We start from the raw sequence: 22,419 nt of genomic DNA on the forward strand, positions 1-22,419 counted from the left end.
TGATAGAGAAAATTTAAGTCAAAGGCATCAAAGGAGCCAGGACAAACAGCCTTTCTACACTTCCGTAACATTTAAATGATGTTTGTACTGAAGCTTAGTGGCAGGGAACATACAAAGCATTTTGCTGAGATAATGTGAGAATCAGAAAAATAAGCTCAAAGAAACCAAACAATGGCCTACAAACGGATCAGTAGGAAATGAAGACTGGTAGGAAGCAAGAAAATATTCAGAGGAAGCAAATTCCAAGTGGAGGGAAAAATTAACGAAATGAAAAAGTGCCTTTCATTTAACTTCACCATTAACTACCAAAAACAAAACAAAAAATTGAAAAACAAAAATCCCTCAATTTAAAAAGAACAAAATCATTTTTTTGGAAATGTTTATGTTAAATTTTTCTTAAAAGACCTTTTCTGAAAATTTTGATAATCATTAATGTTGCAAAACAATTTATAGCTTTTATATAAATGTGTAAGACAGCTGCTAAAATACACTTTGATTCTTTTTGTTCTAGAAGTATATTCTTTATAGACTTACTCATATATTATTCTGTTACTCTGTGTTTAAGTATAGCACTAACAACAACCATAAAAAGCTAACTGGCCACTGGCTGAATATAACTGCCTAACTATGGAACTTTCCCCACTGTAAAAAGTTCCTTTGAAGTTTCATTGCCCCTTCATTCTGGTGAAGCCATCATACCCTTAATTAAAATAAATAATTTTTTTTTTAAATAACAAAATGGAAAAAAGAAGCACACATCTGTCTTTCTGCTTCTTACCCTTGGAGGCACCTCGTCACTGTCTGATCTAGACCAAGCCTTTTGGGTGGGGTCAGGTACCTCCGACTTAGAGTCAGAACTCTGACTTAGCACCTCACTGCGGGAAGGTGGACATGGGTCCTGAGAGCGAAGATGGTGGTGTGCAAATTTGGGAGGAGAAGGGTCACTGAAGGAATGGGATCGCGAGACAGGGGAAACATTGTTCTTGAGAGATGCCAGGTGGGACCACTGTACCTTACAAGAAAACAAAACACAAAACATTCAATGCGTTCTGCATAAAACGCTTTTCTGGTCAATACCAAATCCAAAACAAGAAGCAGGGGAAGGCAAACTGGGGCAATACAGTACTCGGTAAGCCAAGCAGTGGAACAGTTATACTTCTAAGGGACGAAGCAGTCTGGGGAACACAATATATAGAAAAAAGCAAATTTACATTTATAAAGAAAACTCTTTTAATATCCAGACTAACATTACAGATAGCAGTAAACACAAAGATTAAGGAAACAAAACAAAATCACACAAAAAAACCCTCACAGACTCCTAGTCCTAAAAGGGAGGACAACATGCCACATGCACATCCACGTCAAAGCAGAGAGTGGACAGGCAGAGAGAGGGAGAAAAGAAAAACCACAAGACAGACACTGCCATACATGCAGACCTATCTATCCATCCTCACATCACCTGGTCTCGTAAAATTTCAGACCAAATAACCACAGAACACATTTAATGAGCAAAGACAAACCCCTATGTGTTGGCAGACTACAGCAATACAACTTAAAAACAGCCAACTTTTCAAATACACCGATTTTATTTCTTTCTTCTCTCAAGTCATAAAACACTCATGCTTTAGAGATTGCTATACATGTTCACAGTAGTTACAAAAAAAGGAATTTTGGTTTCTTTAGGAATATTCAATACTATCATTCTCTCTGCTGCTGCTACTGGAGTATGCCTTCTACTTGACAATTGAAAAAAATGTTAACAACAACTTGTCACCTGAGTTAATCTGGTTGCTTTTAAGTTGGGAAAATAATCTCTGAAATAATCTGTATTTTATTATATTAGATTGCAATTTATATAATTCCAGCTATGCTATCTATTATATCAATGCACTTAATGAGAACTAAAAATACCAAATCACAATTGGCTCAACCTTTCTAAATGCAAGATTCAGAATAAGTCCCATAGGAGAGGGACAAATTCCACTTACTGGCATAATCCCAGACCGCTTAAATGTTTAAAATTTTCAGGTGGAAAAATGTGAAACAAAGCATTATCTACAACTATAATAAAAATTGGGTTTAAAAATAGAATCCTATGTGAATAGTCTCCTCAAAGAATTTTTTCATAAGCATAGGTTTCAGCCCAAAGCAACTTTAGGTAAAAAGAAGAAAAGGGAGGCTATAATCATTAATATAAAAGTAGCCTACATAATTTAGGAACTCCTATTTTCTAAATTGTTAGTGGCCAAATAGATAAAAATTTTCTATTTGTTGTAAGTTTAACTTTCAGAATAAAAAGTTTAGTCCTAGACTCTTCATCCAAATGTTGTTAAACAAACCTACTGTACTAGTCCCTCTTCCCTTCCCTCTCCCCACTTTTAACCTGTACTGTTTTCTTCACAATCTGGCTTGTGGCTCAGCTCTTCTGTGAATCAACACACTGCTGACTGCATGTAAATTCCTCCCTGTCCCCTAATGCCCCCCACCCCACAAACACATGCTTTGCTTATTAGGTCTGGTCCTTCTTCTTTTTTCTTTTCTTCTTTTTTTTTTTTTTTTAAACAACTCCTCCATACTGGGATTATTTATTGTAAAGCATGTTCAAATCCTCCTTGGGATTTTTTTTTCTGAACACCACAGCTACTTCAATCACAAGAATATGAACTTTTGTCCCCGAACACATGCAAGCATCTGTGACAAGTCAACTCAGGCTTCAAGGTGCCAAATGTCTAAATGTTATTTATTTTCAATAAGAGAATGGGAATCTGTATTTTAAGGACCTCTCAGATCTTTGACATGGATAATCCCTGCTATTAACTGTTTTCTCTGGACAGGACAGAGGGTTCTCTTTTAACCACATAGCACTCAGCCCAGGGGTTCTCCCTCACCTAGACAAGGCAGAATGCTGTGGTCAACCTAATGAAAGGACCTTTCCCCTGGCCTACTTCAGGGAAATGCATACTGAACCTACTAGATCATATCTTCTTTTGGATCTTGAACCTTTTGAGAATCTAATGAAAGGCCCTTTTCCTAGAAAAAATAGGTACATTTGGACAAACCAAGAAATTCTATATGTAATTTCAACTGGGCTGTCACTGGATTTCCAAAAGCCCACTCATGCAACTGGCCAGGAACCAAGGATCAAAGGTTAAGAAAAGGTTCTGGTTCTCCCTCTATGTACTTTCTAAAAACAAACCTGAAAAATTTTTGAATTAGAGAAAGGGGGCATTTGTTTATGAGCATCTGAGTTAGGAAAGACAAAAAGACTAAAAGAAGTAATCACTGAATCTAGATATCCTTAATGAGTATAATAAAAATCTTTTTAAAAAATCCTTCTTTTCTCTATCAACTAAGGGGATATCACCTGTAAGTTAATTTACAATCACTCCTGCAAATCTCTTTTCTTCCTAATGTGGTAACAAACCAATCTGTGAATGTTACAAGCAGGCCCATGGCTTAGTGAACTACCGTGTGAGTCACCTCAGCCCACAGCCACCGGGCTGTTGCTACCTGTGGCTCAGCTGGTCTCTGCAGGGCAGGATGCACAGACTCGGAGTTGCCATTGGAAAAAGACTCTGATCTGGAAGGCACTGGTGGCTCCAATACTCTGCCTGTCTGCTTAGACTGGGCTTCAGGGGAGCTGTGGTTAGTTTTCCTAAATCTATCTTCCACCTGCATCAGAGAATTAGAAGACATAACTCAGTGTTAGTAGGGAAAAGCAGAGATCCCAAAGAAAGCTTGAGTGGAAGGGCCCTAGAGAGAAATTTTCTCTTTTCTCTAGCTACAAGGAAAGAGAGGAGGCAAATATAATAGGGCTAAAATTCAATTTGAGATAAAGAAATATGAAAATAAAAATTAAGCCTTTAAAATCTCCTGGCAAGAATTCTAAGATTGTACATGACGATAAACTAGAAAAAAAAAAAATGAACGTCACAACTAACTACACCAAAAGATTAAGATTAGAAGATTATCATCAGGAATTCAAAACACATTTCATCGTACCCAAAACAAAGGCATTCTAGGATGCGGAGAACACTTGTTCCTAGAATCTACTCTCTGTGAGGGTGAGACGTGGTGGAAGGGTGCCACCTACAGGCCAGGTTTCAACACACTGCAGAAGTCAACCAGCTTCCAGGACTCCTAGTATTCCAAAAGTTACCGCTTTGCCACATCATCACCAGGAGGCTCTGGGTGGCCCAACTGCACCAATTTCATTAACAAATCACAATCAGTGATTTGTTAAAAAAGTCAGTATAATTGGGCTATAGGCACTGTTCATTTTCATGGTGGTTTTGGAAAAATAGTTAACCAGGCCACCATCCCCTTATGTACATTTTAGGAATGATTTTGCCATATAATCTTCCCTCTGTTTAGTGCTCACTTCACCCAAGAGTTGTTTACAGAGGCACTCTGGTCGTCTCTGGAGAAAACACCAAGCAGATAAGGGACCGCAGGCAAGTGTCCTTTCACTTGTCTGAACCACATTTTCTTGGCTAGAAAACCAAAAGACTGGCTCTGATCTGCTCTCTGTGTCCCTGTCTAAGCTTACTATTACACAGCTCCTAAGAGTCATTCTACTACTTCCCAGGGAATGAGCAACACCGGATCAATACTTAAGCAACAAAGGAAAGAAAATACCTCTCGGGTTCTGTCAGTGGGCTCATAGTGGGGCTTAGGCTCTGGAGCGTGATAGCTTGGCTTGCTCCTTTCCTGCTGCGGTGGCTGCTGCTGCTGCGGGTGCGGCCTCCTGTGGTCATGCTGTAGAGACAGGAGATATGCTTGTTCTTGTTGCAACTGCCTCTGGAGCCTCTCTGCCTGCCGGTGCTCCTCCATCTCCCGCCATCGGCACTCCTTGGAGAGGGAGAGGAGAACACTAAATCTATGGGCCACCGCACAACTTGCCTCTTCTCTGGATTCATTCTCAACTTTTCACAAAGACCATGCCTTCCCCCCCACCTTTTTTTAATCACAGAGCAAAATGACTGGGATTTTAAATAGCGTATTACCTGTGGAAAAATATGACAGCTTGTTGCTAACCATAATATCACTGGACAGAGAGAGAATTCAATTAAAAGTTGGTTTTGGTGGTTTCAAAAGTTAGTGTACTAGGCAAAAATCCTATGGCATGTGCTTTGAACTTTCAGCCTTTGGCATTCTAGTTTGTTCACTGAATGCCAAGTTCTGTTCAAACCCTTGCTATCTACCAAAGAGAACAGTTAACTCTTTAACAGGAAATAAGTAAATAGAAGCCACCTCGAAATGTGCCCAAAGCAGCATGACCACAGAGGACATCTCCATTTGAGCCTGTCAGCCCACAACGCTAACCAAAATGGTCTGGTAATCACCACGGCTATGCCCAAAGCTCAGGGGAGGGATAGAGAAATGAGCCCTAATGCTATGGAACAAGACAGACACAGGGCGTTACCAGTAACATGGCCTGCTCCTGGAGCAGCTGCTGCTGAAGGATTTCCAAGTGCCGCTGCTCCTCTTCTAGCTGTCGCCTGATATACTCCTGTCACACAGAAATTACCCAGCAATCAATTTATCCCAAAGGAAAGCATCAGAACCACCTGAATGGAGCACCAAGAACCATTTGCCCCAATGGTCTTCAGTGGTAATTCACTTAGTGACGGATATATTATGAAACATATAGTGAAAGATTGTCCCCAAGATCTTCAAATTGGTCAACGAAGATCTAAAGAGTCTAATAAATGATGATATACACTCTACTGATATACACAAAAGTATCTGATAGTTCTTCTGTAAGAACGCAGCTGTTAAATACAATTGCAGGATTTCAAAGAACCAGGATATTCCTCTTAAGGATGGTAGACCAGAGAAATCAAGTTTAATTAGATAAGAAACCAGAGGGTTCTCATTGCCCTAGAGGGTTCCGATGAATCATTTAAAACAAGCATGGATTGCCAATTTTTAAAACCCCAAACCAAAACCCGTTTTAATATTAAAACAGAACAAACATGATTTGTGTTTTCTCTGATGACACAGACGGTACCTGGAATGACTATATTCTGAAAGCCACGATCTGTGAACACCAGACTCAGGTGGTTTCTCACAAATGAACAGGCCCAGGCTCTTCAAGAAGAGACTGAGAGTGTGTGTGTGTGTGTGTGTGTGTGTGTGTGTGTGTGTGTGTTTGTGGGGAGGGGGCGGGGAACTTATTTTCAAGGGGAAGAGAATGACAAGCCTCTGGATCAATGAAAACAGGTACATACCCAAAACATGTAAAGAGGAGAAATACAACCTTGAAGTTGCATGCATATTTAATAGACTAGGAAATCAAGAGACGTTTGGAAATCTCAGATCTTTAGAAAACCCTCAACCTTCCATTTTCTCAGTATCCTCATTTGAGAAATGAGTATCAAGAATATTCTTGGGGCATGTGGATGGCTCAGTTGGTTAAACGTCTGACTTCAGCTCAGATCATAATCTCGTGGTTCGGGAGTTCAAGCCCCACGTCGGACTCTGGGCTGACAGCTCAGAGCCTGGAGCCTGCTTCAGATTCAGTCTCCCTCTCTCTCCCTGCTCCTCCCTCGCACTCTGTCTCTCTCTCTCTCAAAATGAAACAAACATTTAAAAAAATTGGGGCGCCTGGGTGGCTCAGTTGGTTAAGCGGCCGACTTCAGCTCAGGTCATGATCCCGCGATCCGTGAGTTCGAGCCCCGCATTGGGCTCTGTGCTGACAGCCCAGAGCCTGGAGCCTGTTTCAGATTCTGTGTCTCCCTCTCTCTGACCCTCCCCCGTTCATGCTCTGTCTCTCTCTGTCTCAAAAATAAATAAATGTTAAAAAAAAAAAATTTAATAAAAAAAAACATTCTCTTGCAACTCTCAAGATTTTTTGTAAGGCTCAAATAGGACACAGACATTAGACAACTCTGAAATACAAACAAAAGAAGTTTCCTTCCTTTTCAAGAAGGAAAAAAGCTAACTGTTCCAGAAAGGGAGTAGACTAAGAAATCTAAGAAGAGAAGTTTTATTCTGAAATTCAGATTATGTCTTTACAGTGTCTAATGCTGACCATCCACTTGTACCATGGCACACATTTTAAAATAAAAATAGCTATACATCTGAGCTGGACAGAAGTTTTAGTTAACCAATAATTCTGGTTTAGAGAATGCAGGATAACACAAATCATGACATATACATTTCCTCAGAAACCTTTATCTTATAAAATAAACTTTACCCAAAAAAGCCAATCTGGGGGAAAGTGTATCTAGAAGGGCATTTGCAAAGACACTCTGATTCCAACCTGGGCTCCAAGTCCCATTCCTCCTAGCCTAACCTTCCACGGCACATGCTATGCCAAGCACTGACCTAGCATGACATGTGGCCTTCCCCTGCAACAGCTGAGAAAGGAATCTGAGTTCCAACTCACCTCTTCTTTGAACTAGACTGAAATGAACCATAACTTGAAAGACCAAATTAGTACAGTCGTTTTGTCTTTTTGCCTTCAAAACACAAGGACAATCAGGAAAGTCACGTCTATCCAAACCACAAATGTCCTAACATACAATGAGCATGCAGAATACAATCATACATGTATACAAACATGCAGAAGTGCAGTTTCTTACAGCACTGTTAACACGAAAGATTTTGCAACAGAACAAGGAAAGCGGAATAAAAACTACTTTGATACCTATCTATTTTCAAGAAGAGGTAAAGGATACTTGCTATACACTGCTAGGAATTTACCCAAGGGATACAGGAGCGCTGATGCATAGGGGCACTTGTATCCCAATGTTTATAGCAGCACTTTCAACAATAGCCAAATTATGGAAAGAGCCTAAATGTCCATCAACTGATGAATGGATAAAGAAGATATGGTTTATATATACAATGGAATACTACCTGGCAATGAGAAAGAATGAAATCTGGCCATTTGTAGCAATGTGGATGGAACTGGAGGGTATTATGCTAAGTGAAATAAGTCAGGCAGAGAAAGACAGATACCATATGTTTTCACTTATATGTGGATCCTGAGAAACTTAAGAGAAGACGTGGGGGAGGGCAAGGGGGAAAAAAAGTTACAGAGAGGGAGGGAGGCAAACCACAAGAGACTCTGAAATGCTGAGAACAAACTGATGGTTGATGGGGGGTGGGGGAGAGGGGAAAGTGGGTGATGGGCATTGAGGAGGGCACCTGTTGGGATGAGCACTGGATGTTGTATGGAAACCAATTTGACAATAAATTATATTTAACATAAAAAAAAGAATACTTGCTATACATGAATGTTAACGACTGTCACTAGCACATTAAAGATTAAGTATTACTCTCACATACTCCTCTCATCATCACATTGTGAGAATTACCCCTAGGAGACTTAACTTTCAAAAGCTTAATTACTTTTACTCCTCTTTCCAATCCCTAAGTATAAATCAGAATGTGGGGAAAAACAAAACAAACAAACCCAAAACACACCAGTGCTGACTGGCCAATAATGTCAATAGTAACAGAAATATCCTTAAATTCTCAGGAAGAAATAGTACATGTGCAGAGAACCTGAAGCATATGATCAGTATCAAGGATAGTAGCTGAATACTCAACTGTGGAAGTTAATACCATAGTTGATAAGTATTTTAAGTATGAATTTCAAGTATTATTTAAATTGGTCTCCATTCATATCTTTCCTCCTTTACCCAAAGCTCATAACAAAGAGCGATCAATTCAAAGATATGAGAGGTGAAGAGGTTCTGAGGGGCTCACACTGACAGCACAGACACAAAAGCACAGTCAATTCAGGGAACAGAGATTTCTAAGGACAACTATAGCTGGCATCAATAAAATGCTCTAAGTATTACCAAAATATTATCTTTTTTGGCTAAACAAAACCACGATGTTATTAGTTTTTCTAATGCTACTACTGAGTTATATACAAATATGTTTATTATGATATTCAGCCACTGGATAATTCAAACATTCCTTGTGGTTGGTTTTTCAGTTCATTAAAGAAAAGGCTAATCATCATTCAGATATTTGAGGTTCAAAGCATTTAAGCCAAGCCCAAAAAGAAATATTCAGAAATCTTTTGGGCATCACACTATTTGGAGACCACTCAACTGACTTCAAGAGGTTTCTAAATGTAAAAATTTATCCATCATTTTTAATTTCAATTTATTAATTCAATTTATTGCTGTGCTTCCAATTGTGCTTCGGCATTTTCAAACCTCTGAAATCCTGAATGTGTGTGTGTGTGTGTGTGTGTGTACATACGTGCGTGCACACGTGTCTGTACTTTGAGTCCCAAATCCCCCAACTCTACAAAGCAACCTCACATATGACCTCACATATGCATGGTCAGAACATTCTTTTGTGAACTAACCTGTTCTCTTTCAACTCTCCTCTTTTCTTCCTCTGCCCGTCTCCTCTCTTCTTCTTCTTTACGTCTTCTTTCCAGTTCCTCCAGACGCCTCTTCTCTTCTTGTTCTCTCCTTCGCTGTTCACGTTCTTGCTGCCTTCTTGCTTCACGTTCTCTCCTTTGTTGCTGCGCAAGTAAAGATATGTAATCAGCAGGTATCTTCTAACTACTGCTCTCATGACACTCTGCTGACCATTTACAGGTAGGTGCTAATGAGGGGAAGTTCACAGACCCCATCTCGACTGGCCAGCTATTTCCACACTGCTCCTCCACCCCACATGTACCAGCTTCCTCATAAATATTGGTCAAAGGTGGGGTGCTTCTGTGAATCCTTACACAGTTTGGTTTCGTTTGATATCAATTCCCCATTCTTCACTATACTACGCAACTAAAGGACAGGGAATTCTTTATCCATGCACATCACTAACAGAATTATCCAGGGCCCTTAAATCAGAAGAAAAAGACAGAAGACAAAGGAATAAAGGAGAACAAAAGTAAAGCAAAGAAAGAAAAGAAATAGTTAAAAAGAGGAAAAAGAAAGGAAAAAGAAATTGACAATAAGAATAAGAAATGCCAGTATTATTCATAGTAATGAATTTAAGAAACTGCCACAGCACACATGCATACTATATGTCCTGCACTGTGCTCAGTGTTTGATACTCTTTATTCCATTTCCTTTATCTAATAAAATTTTCAAAACAAACCTGGAAATAAGTATTTCAATCCTACTTTACAGATGAGCAAATAGGTTCAGAAGAGTCACGTGATCTGCCCAGTGTCACCCAGCTAGCAAGTCCCAAACTAGAAGGGCCATTCTGCCTCTAATGCCTGTAGTATTAACCATGTGCATCCTACTAGCAGGTAGGTAGACTCACTCTGACAACCGTTCCTAATCCAGGCTGTTCTATATAACCCCTAAGTATAGAGTAGTGGGACACACTGGGCACCTGTCTGGCTGCTTTTCTCATCCAGCCCCAGACATCTGTTAATAAGGCACTTCTACAGTGTAAAGTATAGAATTAACCAATTCTTCCCACAAATATGAAAAATGCTAGCCTCTAGACTAGGGCCATCTAATAAAACACTCCAGGATGATGAAAATGTTCTGTCTCAGTACTATTCAGTAGAGTAGCTACTAGCCACATGTTGCTACTGAGTACCTAAAATATGACTAGTACAACTGAGGAACTTCCTTTTCAATTTTACTTCAATGAAGTTAACTTAAGTTTAAATAGCCATATATAGCTAGTGGCTACTGTACTGGACAGCACAGGTCTAAAGAATACACAGCCATCGAATTTCTCAAGACACAGGAAGCTGACAGTATTACCACAAACTTCAATGTGGCACTAAGATTATTAAATAAGAAAGTTTGGGATAAAGTTATTGGGGATATTAGACATAAATATAATAGGCATAAAAGTAGGTATTTATTATAGTCTGAGTATTAATTTCTTCCCCCCCCACACACAAGCATTCATTCTGAAGGTAGACACTTAAATGATTTCCTAAGAAATATAAAGAAATGTCTTATATGTGGAACCCTTGCACAGAGAGATTTCTTGGTACCTCGTCTCTCTCAGCTGAGTGTTACATGACCATTACTCTCAATACAGTTCTGAGTTAGCTTCTGGCCCCATCTCCTCTCTCATTCCATATATTGCATGGTTTAGTTATTTTTCTTTAAAAAATTTTTTAAATGTTTATTTATCTCTGAGAGAGACAGAAACAGAATGCGAGTGGGTTGGGGCAGAGAGAGTGAGACACAGAATCTGAAGGAGGGTCCAAGCTCCGAGCTGTCAGCACAGAGCTTGACATGGGGCTCAAACTCACAAGCTGTGAGATCATGACCCAAGCTGAAGTTGGACCTCAACCGACTGAGCCACCCATGTGCCCCTCATGCTTTATTTTTTTCCTAGCACTGTCTGCTCTTAGAATTCAACACACAAAACACACAGTTTCCCATGGGTGTGGGTAGGGTCGTAGAAATAAAAGAGTTCCTGTCCTGGTGTTTAGAAACTACAACTTTAATGGCCAAGGCATCTTTATTAAATTGAAACATGTACACTGTCCCCATACAATGTACTTGCTGCCTGTCATTTGCTAGCTTAATGCCCATATAGGCACATGTGCCATGGTGTGGGGCTTGCATTCAGGGCACCTGGCCCTGAGCACTGTGCTGCACCCTTGGGAGGAAAGAGGCCTTTCTTTTTAAAAACTAGCTACTGAGGGGCGCCTGGGTGGCTCAGTTGGTTAGCCGACGGTGATGATCTCACAGTTCGTGAGTTCGAGCCCTGCATTGGGCTCTGTGCTAACAGCTCAGAGCCTGGAGCCTACTTCAGATTCTGTGTCTCCCTCTCTCTCTACCCCTCCTCCTCACACTCTGTATCTCTCTGTCTCTCAATAATAAATGAACATTAAAAAAATTTTTTTTAAACTAGCTACTGATAAATAAAACCCACAAAACCACCTCACCCTGCCCCAGGACTTCATCAGCAATATAACACAGACACTTGAGGAAAGAAATCTGAGAATCTCATCCAAGCAGTGTTACTGGAGCTTTTCTACTTCAAAACAAATTAAGTTAAGATCTTTTATTTTACAACTTTTGCTTTTTCCATTCAGGAACAAAAAGAAGAGAGTGGCTTTTACCAGTACGTTACTTATAACAAATATAAGCTCAGAATACAACCATTTCTCTAACACTGGTAATAAAAATCCCCATATTTTGCCAATTGGGAAACAAGTTTCTTTGCTTTAAACAGAAATTCTTTAATTCTTTCAGATATTCCTGACTAGCCATGTCTTCCAAAGGAAAGCATCTTCTGAGCTTCTCTATTGAATATAAAGACATTCAAAGTAAAACAAAAAGCCTTCTAATAAACCTAAAACATAAAGAATCTCATTCGATCAGTTTTAAAGCTTAAAACAGTTGTGAGTATTTTCCTCTAAGAGGTGAACGTGGAAGCTCTGTGGAAGTTTCTGTCCTGAGGAGTGAGAGTGGTTTTGTGTACTCTACTATTTTTACAGACTCAGCACTGCTTAGTTCTGAGAACAACCATGGGCAAGGCTGGCAACAATCAGGACACTTTCAGGTTTTATAAAAGAGAAATGACTTGCTAGAATACATTGGGTTTCGCAAACACCTGGCAGGCAAGGTAAGAAGGGCCTCACCTCTGGATGAAAATAAGAACCCACAATCACAACAAAGGAAGACAGAAAGCTACCTGACAAGATATGTAAACAATTTCCCTCCAAATCTGTCAGACAAAAGGAAAACAGAAAAACAAAGAAAAGGGAAACAAAATCAAAGGCAAGCAGTATCTACTGCCCTTAAAATTGCCCCTTAGCTTCAGAGAACTTAGGCTCCAAGTATAACGGATTAATATGAACAGGTCAGAAGAGGCAAAGAACCTTATGCAATGAATTTTACAACTTTTAGATAACAAAAGTAGCCAAAATGGGCTAGAGGGGTCCTTTGAAAAATTTTAGTACACACCATGGAATCCTAGAAAGACAAGTGAAAGGATTCAAGGGACAGAGGTTGTGGTCCTGATTCTGCTCAGCTTCCCTGTTACAAGCCACTTCCCCTCTATGAGCCTCAGGTTCCTGACTTGTCAGAACAGAGTTATGTGTGGTGGGGGTGTGAAGGAGGCAGTGTGCATCAGAAATCATCATGGTGTGGAGTTTACAATGGTTATTATTTTGAAGAAGTCAATAGTTGGTGTCTACAATGAGAAAAAGTGTTTAAAAAGTCTTATAGGCAATGAACTCTAAGAGAATCATTCCTCTGCAAAAGATCTGCCCCCCACACCATCCTGTGGAGGGTGCCCTGATGCACTGAAATTGAGAGGAGAGAGGTGAAGAACTAGCATGGTAGGTGTCTACATCAGCAGTCTCTAGAAGTGAACAAGACCATCGAGTGAAGTCTAGGAAACAAACACTCAACTCTTATTTGCTTGTATTTGTAGCTCACCCTTTTTAAGATAGCTATTTCTGCATGTTTTATAATATACATACTCAGTGCAAAGGTATGTTAAGTAGACATATGCGTCAGATATATGCCTTCAGTTTCTCTTACCCTCCATGCCACTGCGCTATGCTAAGCAATGACACATGACCACAGAGATGCAGACCCACAACAGCCGTAGAGATGATGTGCTTACTGCCATTTCCTTATACACCATGCAAACTACTAAAAATTCCTTAATTTTTACATATGATGTTGAAGGTCCCATTTAGACTTATAGTATCACAGTAACAAAAAGAAAAGCAATAGCCTGCACTTGTTTCTCTCTTATACTAAACAACAACAACAACAAAAAACTTTAATGAAAGCAAAGCCATCCCTATCTCTGCTGACGCCTCAGCTATTATCAGCAAGGACTCCTTCAGGAAAGAGCAAGGAGGGGACACAACTCCAAGGAGAGCCCTGGAGGTTGCCATGCTGAGGTCTGGGAGAAACGACCAACCAGCAGCCTGCTACTAAGCCGCCACACAGCTGGCAGCCAGATGCGGTCTAGCATCCAACTCAAACCAGCCTCCAGATGCAAGCTCCAGAGAAGAAAAGCGGAAGTTGCGGAGGAAAAGCAGAGAGGGAGCGAACCAGGGTCAGAGCTGACTTTCCACATGCTAGGCCTCTCACCTGGAGCTGCTGCCTGCCCCAGTGCACCAAGTGCAGGTGTGATCTCAGGCCACCCACTCCCCAGACCCACTTCTCATCTCCCCTCTCCTGAGCTGTTGTCACCTTGACTTCAGGAAATGGCAGGACCTCGGTGCACGTCCTCTGGTCACATGGGCTCTAAAGTGGAAGCACTCATTCTCCTTCAAGGCTTGGAGTAAGCCTCCAAGTGGTAAGACATGTACAATCCATTTTCTTGGTTGTTTCCACCTACACTGAGGGCAGGGCTCCTAGCCCATTAGAAAATCTTGACTACTTTCATGTAACTAAATGCTACTACTAAGAGGCAACTTTTAAGTGATTTTACAAGGAGCTTTTTCCACATCATTTACATTTAAAAACATTTTTATTTTTTTAATTTAAATTTTAACATTAGGTGCAACACTGGTTTCAGAAGTAGAAGTCAGTGATTCATCACTTACATATAACACTCAGTGCTCATCACAAGTGCCCTCCTTGTTACCCATCTCCCTCCATTTGTTCTCCGTCATTAAAGAGTCTCTTGTGGTTTGTTTCCCTTCTTTTCTTTCCCCCACTTCCCATATGTACATTTAAAAAGTTTAAATTAAAGTACTAAGTACTTTAAAAATTCAAAATGAATTATAAGGTGTATGTCGGGGCGCCTGGGTGGCGCAGTCGGTTAAGCGTCCGACTTCAGCCAGGTCACGATCTCACGGTCTGTGAGTTCGAGCCCCGCGTCAGGCTCTGGGCTGATGGCTCGGAGCCTGGAGCCTGTTTCCGATTCTGTGTCTCCCTCTCTCTCTGCCCCTCCCCCGTTCATGCTCTGTCTCTGTCTGTCCCAAAAATAAATAAAAACGTTGAAAAAAAAATTAAAAAAAAAAAAATTCAAAATGAATTATAAGGTGTATGTCAAAAATAAGGTGCCCCATTTCTCCTCACCCCCAATTCGTGATTCCCAAGGTAGAATCACTTCCAATGCCTTTTGTTTTTCTCACAGTATTTGCCTCCTGATTTTTAAATAACACTTTCATAAGAGCTATTTTTAAAAAAATTTCCACTTTAGACACCATCTATTGACTTCTCCCCCAAAGAATACCCATCCACAGCACCATTCCATGTTCCCAGTCTAGTCATGTGACAATTTCTGATTAAATGAAAACCACATTCAAGGCAAAATTTAGTGTTTGGAGGAGCTATTAATTGCCTTATTTTTGTTGTTGTGGTCTCTTTCACTGGTTTTCTATGGGTCTATCACAAAATCATCTGTAAAGTCTCTTGCACCACCATAGTCCTCCTTCCAATATGGTCAAGTCAATCAGGCATTCTTCCTAGAGATTTAACCTCTCACACCCCTTTCTTCCCCTACACCAACCAAGACTGCTTGCTCTCCAGGTAGCCTATGCTTGGCCACCAACTTCCTAGGAATTCTTTTGAACTCTCTCCTGTACAGGATCCTGTTTCCTGTAGCCCTTGCCACTTTCGTCCTCATTTGCTGGAACACGTTCTCCAGTAGCTTCCTGAGAAGTGAAAACAAGGCAAAAGGCTTGAGGGACTTCGCAGGCCACAGAACCTTTACTCTCACAAGGTACATATAATTTTGACTCAGGCTAGTAATTTTCCCTCAGATTTCTGCAAGCACAGCTATGTCATTTTCTAGTTTCTGATGGTGCTCCTGGAAAATCTCAGACCATTCAGATTCCTGATACTTAGTACAAGACCCATGCACACCCCAACCCTCTACCTGCTCCACCCACCATGGCTTTTAGGATGTTCTTTTCATCCCAGACATTGTGAGCTGTCAAGACGATATATGTACCTTTGTATGGGTCTTTTTTCATTCATTGTGCAGGAGACTCAGTACATCTTTCAGTCAGTACAGAAATTTGTATTTCTTAGCTCTGGAAACTTTCCTTGAATTAGTTCTGTAGTTCTCCCTACAGTAATTATTTCCTACACCATCTAATTAAATGGTTGTTAAACCCCCTGAATTGATTTGGTTTTTCTTCTGTTCATCATAAACTTAACCCCCCCCCGCCCCCCACAACGTTCTGGGAGTTTTAATTTATAAAAACTTTTCAGAGGCGCCTGGGTGGTTCAGTCAGTTAAGGGTCTGACTCTTGATTTTGGCTCAGGTCACAATCTCACAGTTTTTGAGTTTGAGCCCCGCACTGGGGTCTGCATTGACAGTGCAGAGCCTGCTTGGGATTTTCTGCCTCCCTCCCCATCTCTCTCAAAATTAAATAATTAAAAGTTTTTAAAAAATGTAAAAACTTCAAAAATTCTTAGTTTCTGAACATCGTTTCATGAATATTATTTGTTCTTCTCATTCGAGGGATATTAAGATCCTACACATGTGCATGTGTCTGTTGTGTGCAATAGTTTCTGTTCCCTACACTATTTCCTTCAAGATCCTTTTTCTATTTGTCTTTCATGTTAAAGGTTTTTCTCAGTGCCCACAATCTTGGCTGTCCATTCACATTTAAGACAATAAAAAGGAAATTATAAGGGCTATGGAGAGTGGTTGGTAACTATTAAGCTTCACAGTAAGATGACGGGAAGCAGCATGGGCATTTCACTGGGGCTTTTTGTCCCTTGGGCTAGTCAGTATCTCCAGAGAGGAATCTCTGCCGTATTCTCAGAATCCTCCCTATCTCCTGCCTGGGTTGAGCAGAAGGTGTAGGAAAAGAAATGGCATCTGTAATAAGTGTGGCCGCCAACACTGTGGGAGCTGAGGTGAGTGTGCATGCAGTCATACTGGTGAATACTTAGACTTCCAATTAATGCCCTTGTTTTCACTCTTTCTCTCTCCACATACTCAGTTGTGCCTGAATTCTTCATATACTGAGGCTGTTGTTCACTTTTTCTAGGAAGTCTGTATCTGTTCCCACAGGGGAGAAGGAACAGAGTAGCCTGGCTGCCTGGGGTGGGAGAATCTAACTCTCCATATCTACATGCTGTTAGCCCCACCTGTTGCCTCTCATTTTTGACTCTTCCAGAATTTGCAGTACTAGCCTTCTTACAGTCTTTACTCTTCCATGTACTATCTAACTTCCACAATTTGGTTTCCTTTCTTGTTCTCGTTGTCCTTGTTTATACCATTTTTGTTTCTTAGTCACTTCACTGGGATTTCTCAACGAAAGTGAGGTAAGCATTGGGGTGCCTGGGTGGCTCAGCTGGTTAAGCATCCGTCTCTAGATTTCGGCTCAGGTCATGTTCTCACGGTTTGTGAGTTCGAGCTTCACATCAGGCTCTGTGCTGATAATGCAGAGCCTACTTGGGATTCTCTCTCTCCCCCTCTCTTTATGCCCCGCCCCTGCTTGCACTCCCCCTCTCAAAATAAATAAATATAAAAAAAAATTTTAAGTGAGGTAATAAGCATCATGTTATTTTTCTTCAACTGTTTTCCTAAATCAATGTAACGGTTATTATGTAATTATTTGCCATAATTAAAAAAATTATAAGTTTTATTCAAAATGCACATCATAAAATAAGAGTAAGCAAATATCTTACAAACACGAATAGGCTACAACTGATGTTCTCAACTGTCAAATGAAAGCCTCCAAAAAGCTTTTTCTTGTTTCCTATGAAAGAAACTCTTGGTTGCTAAATCAACACACACACACACAAAAGACCATAAGCTCCTTGAGAGCAGGAATCCTGTTTCACTTACCTTTTCTGCTCTGTAGTAAATATCACAATAAATACTTTTTTGGGTTGAATCCAACCCTCACACCGAACACACGGCATCCAAGAGAAAAACTACTGTGATTTTATCTCCAACATTTAGAGTTTAGAGTAATAAAGCACTAAAGAATCCATTCATATCTCTAGGTCCCAACAAGATCCAATCAAATCATAACGCCATCTTTTCAAGATCACTTGGAAAGTACATAAAAGCTTAAACAAGAATTGTTACATTTGGTTAGTGCCTCGTACTTTACACAACACACCTTTTATGCCTCAGAATATTCTACAAAATCCTTTAAAGTTCTCTAAGGTCTCTCTGGAACTCAAATTAGAGATCTCAAACCCAGAAGTCCATTTAAGAACAGGCATAAACTTCAAGAACAAGTCCCTTCTTTCCAGAGATGCATGTAGGACTACAAATGATTGATTCATCCATTTGAGAAATATTAAGCACTATGGTGAGTATACAAAGATAAACTAGACAGAGCCCTCTCCTCCAAGTCTTGTAGGTAACATAAGTCACATGCTTTTTAAAAATCAATAAGACAATGTGGAAAGTGCTGTATTTCCTAGGACTGGCCCACTAAGCAAGTCCTGGTATGAAAACCAACTGGTTGACAAGACTGATGGCTAAGGCAAAAAACAATGCAATTACTGATTCTTCTTCCACATTATGCTCTAACATTTGAAACTGTAAATTGGACTAAGAGCAAGAATTTAAACTATGAACCATAAAAACCACTATACTCAGAAGAGGCTCTTAATTTAAGGGAGGGGAGACAATTAAAACTAAAAGAAATCTCTTAGTAAATATACCTTAATAGATGATTAATGTGAAAAACTGGCCTCTTGCTAAAGAACCTCAAAAGAAAACAGCCCAAAATAAAACATATGCCATCAACCATCAACTAAGTAACATCAATTCATACTGGATTAACCTTATGCCTGTGATTTCAAATAACAAAACCTATGAAACTCTAATGAACATGCCTTTTCAGGCTTACCCCACTAAGAATGAAAAACATGACATAATCCTTTGAAGCATTTGCAAATTGATGTCATCATTATTTTCTTAAATCACTCTTTGAAAACAAAATCAAAGAAACTAAAAAACTGCATGATGCTATAAAGTGATTTCTACATCTCTCAAATTATAAAGAGAATTCCTTATTATTTAAATTTTCCCAAGCATGCCCAAGTAAATATGTACTTTTCCAGCTATGCTTTAATTAGGCTCCCTTTCTAGTTTGGTATTTAAAAACTTTTCTAAATAGATCACGTTGATAATGGTGAGGTCCATTTAAACACACTTCACTGGACTTACTGTTGTAGAAACTAACAGACTTTAATAAACCAGTCTGGTTTTCACATTCAGCCATTTCCAAGCACTTCCGGGGTCATGTTACTTCACAAACATACCACCAATCCTTGAGGTTTTTTTCCTGCCAGTTCTGATGAGGCCTTAGTAGAAAAATTATTTGCTTCCCCCCAAAGACAACTCTTCCCCATCTTTAGGCAACAAGTAACATTTGGTGAATTAAGCTAACTCTTACAAAATTTAACTGTAAATATAACCAGATGCTAGACTAGGATGCCAAAAGAACATGTGAGAACTTATAAGGAGGCTGAAAGACAAGACAGCTACCCTCTGCAAAAAAAAATGGAGCTGCTGACAGAGAAGGCAGGGCGTGGGCTACAGGGGCACCTGCACACCCAGATGCATGTATGTAAAAAAAGGTAGCACTGTGCTAATATGTACTTGTGATGGGAGACAATCATGATCTGCCAAACAAAGGCCTTCATGTAAGCAAAGTGGGGTGAGGAAATGGTTCCTATTCCTTTAAGATATGTGAAGATCCGGTTGGGGTAAAGGATTCGGTTGGGGTAAAGCACCATGCCTTCCTTCCAAGATCTCGCAGCCAACAAATACATGGGGCAGTTTATTAACTTTTTTTCTTAGAAACGTTTACATTTTTCTAGTGTTATAATTCAGCTTCAGTACTGATCTCACTTCACATAGAAAAACTGTTTTTCTCTTGCTTTCCTTTATCTTTAATTTCTTCCACTTTCACCCACCCCTCTAAGTTTTTAGTCACTTTGAAATTTGTAGAAATGACAGGAATGAATATAACCATGTGTCCTCTTGGTGGAAGAAAAAGCAAAGAAACCACTGGGGCTGACACTAACATTTACCCCCAACTCGAGGCAGCCCAAATCACCAAGTGACAGCTACACCTCCAGGGCCTAAAAAGTCTACAGAGCATAGGCACTGCGGTCATCTTCCCAAAGGGGAAGACTGGAGAGACAGGAAATTGGTTTGCTGTCTTTTTCTTTTCTCTAAGGAAAGGATAAATTCTAACCTTAACTAAGAAGTTTGATTGTGACTCTTCCATACTAAAATAATCAATTATGCATATTAAAAAAAAAACAACAAAACGAGAATGTGCTGATGGCACCAAAGTCCTGCTAAAAAACAAATCTTTGGTGCCATCAGCACATTCTCGTTTTGTTGTTTTTTTTTAATATGCATAATTGATTATTTTAGTATGGAACAGGAACCCATGGGGGAGGGGAAGGAAAAAAAAAAAAAGGACGTTAGAGTGGGAGAGAGCCAAAGCATAAGAGACTGTTAAAAACTGAGAACAAACTGAGGGTTGATGGGGGGTGGGAGGGAGGGGCGGGTGGGTGATGGGTATTGAGGAGGGCACCTTTTGGGATGAGCACTGGGTGTTGTATGAAAACCAATTTGTCAATAAACTTCATATAAAAAAAAAAAAAAAAAAAAACAAATCTTCCCTAAGAAATTTCCTTTTACTAAAGTAGCACACCAAACACAGACAAATGTATCTTGCTTTTACCAATAATTAGGTAAGTTTTCCTGAGGTCGAAATGAGGAAGTATCTACTAGCAAACGGAAACTTAGTGAAATATGTAACAGGTTCAAAAAACATCTGAAGTACACCAACTAACATGGCAATCTTAACTTAGACTGCTGATCAGATGTTCTCTTCATATTTGTATTAAAATTAGATGAAGAATGAGAAAACATGCTAATCAAATATGTGGATGTGGTGGGAGTAGGAAGACATAGTTAATAGGTACCAAATCCAGACTCAATGCAAAGAGAGCACAAACCATTAGGATAAGACAACAATACAATCAAATATTCATTTGTGCTCAAAAAAAAAAAAAAAGGAAAGAATGGAAGAAAAAGCTGGGCTGTGAACAATTTTTATGGGGAAAAAAACGAGCTAGAGGCAACAATTCTATTTGAGCCAGAGGTGTGATGATGCATCTAAATATGAAAAGTAAATGGTAATATTAAAATTTTTGAGGCTGGGTCATTACCACACGGGGTCTTGAATATGGACGGAATACTTAGAGTAAGCGGAGAAAACCCTGAGTGGATCCTGATGAGAAAGACTGAGGAGCAAAGTCAAACACTAGAGGAGCTGTGAGGTCCAGAAAAGGAGTGGACGAAGCTGCCAGTACAAACTTGGCTGCCTGAGCTCAGCATTCTCCCCTTTTTAGCCTGGGACCATCCAAAAGCAACAAGGAAAATGGAAAACAGAAACAGAAACCTCATTGTCAGCAAAACTGAGAGACAAGACTCAAAAATATCTGCAAGGGCTTCTAAGATCTCCAGTTCATGCAGAAGCCAAGGAGGAGGAAGCAGAGGAAAACAAAGGAGAGAGATCCTATCAGCACATTTCAAGGAGCAAAGGAAGAGTGGAGTATATACACAGAGATTTCTTAAAGATGAAGAACTTAGGCAGGGCAAAAGCACTAACCTGCAAAGAGAGCTCAGAAATAGAAATGGTGGTGACAGGAGTCCTTAGCACCAATAAGCCTGATCTTAATGGCAGCTGCATAGAAAGGAAAACCTATACTCAGTTTCCCTACAACCTTGACTCTTGGGCCATTTCTTTTCGCCAGTCATTGCCAGATATTTGTCATCTCCTTTCAGTTTTAACTGTCATTTATCTCATGACTGAGGCTAACCATCTTTACCTACTTTGCTAATAACAAAAAGAATCCCTATTCCCCACACAGTTCTGATTGAAGGTTTAATGCCAATAAAGGGCTACAAATCATTTATGGGCTCAAATATTCCCAAATTACCTTCTGGGACCTAGAGTATAGACAATGCTTAATTACCCTGGGCTAGAAAAAAGGCGCTAGATTACCAAGAATCCAAATCAGTGGATTCTATTCATGCAAATGTGCCCTGTTTCATACCTAGCTCCATCTTTTCTGATTAAGAGGTGCCAAGAGATGACTGTGAGTTTGAACTTTTACTAAGAAGTTGAAATTAAAGGGCTAATTAAAGCAAGTAAAGTACAAAGTTCTCACTTAGCAGACATCCTTAATCCTCAAGTCTTTATTTTAACTAATAAAACAAAATGGCTGTAAAACTTTAGTGTCTCTCCTCTAGCCAGTGCTGGTCTTCACTTTGTAATCCTCACTCCCTACTGGCCACAGAGGCTGGATAACGAACACTTGTCTCACTACCACTTGGCACGAAAGCAATTTCTGTAGCAAATTCTGTGTTATAAACGGGCTGGAGCTAAAGCTACAAACCACCAAACTAACCTGTATCGTGTCCTCAGGGAAAGTAGAGCCCAGGATTTAAATGGACAGTGGAGAATGTTGCATAAAGACACAATTGGAAATTGAGCCTCAAAACTCAAGCATTCTCATATATGAAGTCCATGGT

The 22,419-nt window shown here is 39.9% G+C and overlaps 1 protein-coding gene across 50 annotated transcripts in view; it reads right to left on the bottom strand.

The window, feature by feature from the left end:
* MAP4K4 (mitogen-activated protein kinase kinase kinase kinase 4) overlaps positions 1-22,419 on the bottom strand; it is a 190,458-nt gene that overhangs the window by 31,245 nt on the left and 136,794 nt on the right. For 13 of the 50 annotated variants that reach the window (XM_047069930.1, XM_047069926.1, XM_047069927.1 and 10 more), the window contains 5 exons: positions 9,338-9,499; positions 5,426-5,512; positions 4,639-4,851; positions 3,511-3,672; positions 779-1,012 (listed from right to left, as the gene is read on the bottom strand). In XM_047069930.1, the coding sequence (XP_046925886.1) occupies positions 779-1,012; positions 3,511-3,672; positions 4,639-4,851; positions 5,426-5,512; positions 9,338-9,499 (858 nt within the window). The remainder of the gene's footprint in view (positions 1-778; positions 1,013-3,510; positions 3,673-4,638; positions 4,852-5,425; positions 5,513-9,337; positions 9,500-22,419) is intronic. The other 37 variants (XM_047069946.1, XM_047069933.1, XM_047069931.1 and 34 more) reach the window with 7 other exon arrangements.

Source organism: Lynx rufus, unplaced genomic scaffold (genome assembly GCF_022079265.1).
Source record: "Lynx rufus isolate CCGP_SWC_20201006 ecotype Redwood Valley unplaced genomic scaffold, mLynRuf1.p SCAF_8, whole genome shotgun sequence".
In the NCBI taxonomy this organism is placed as follows: domain Eukaryota; kingdom Metazoa; phylum Chordata; class Mammalia; order Carnivora; family Felidae; genus Lynx; species Lynx rufus.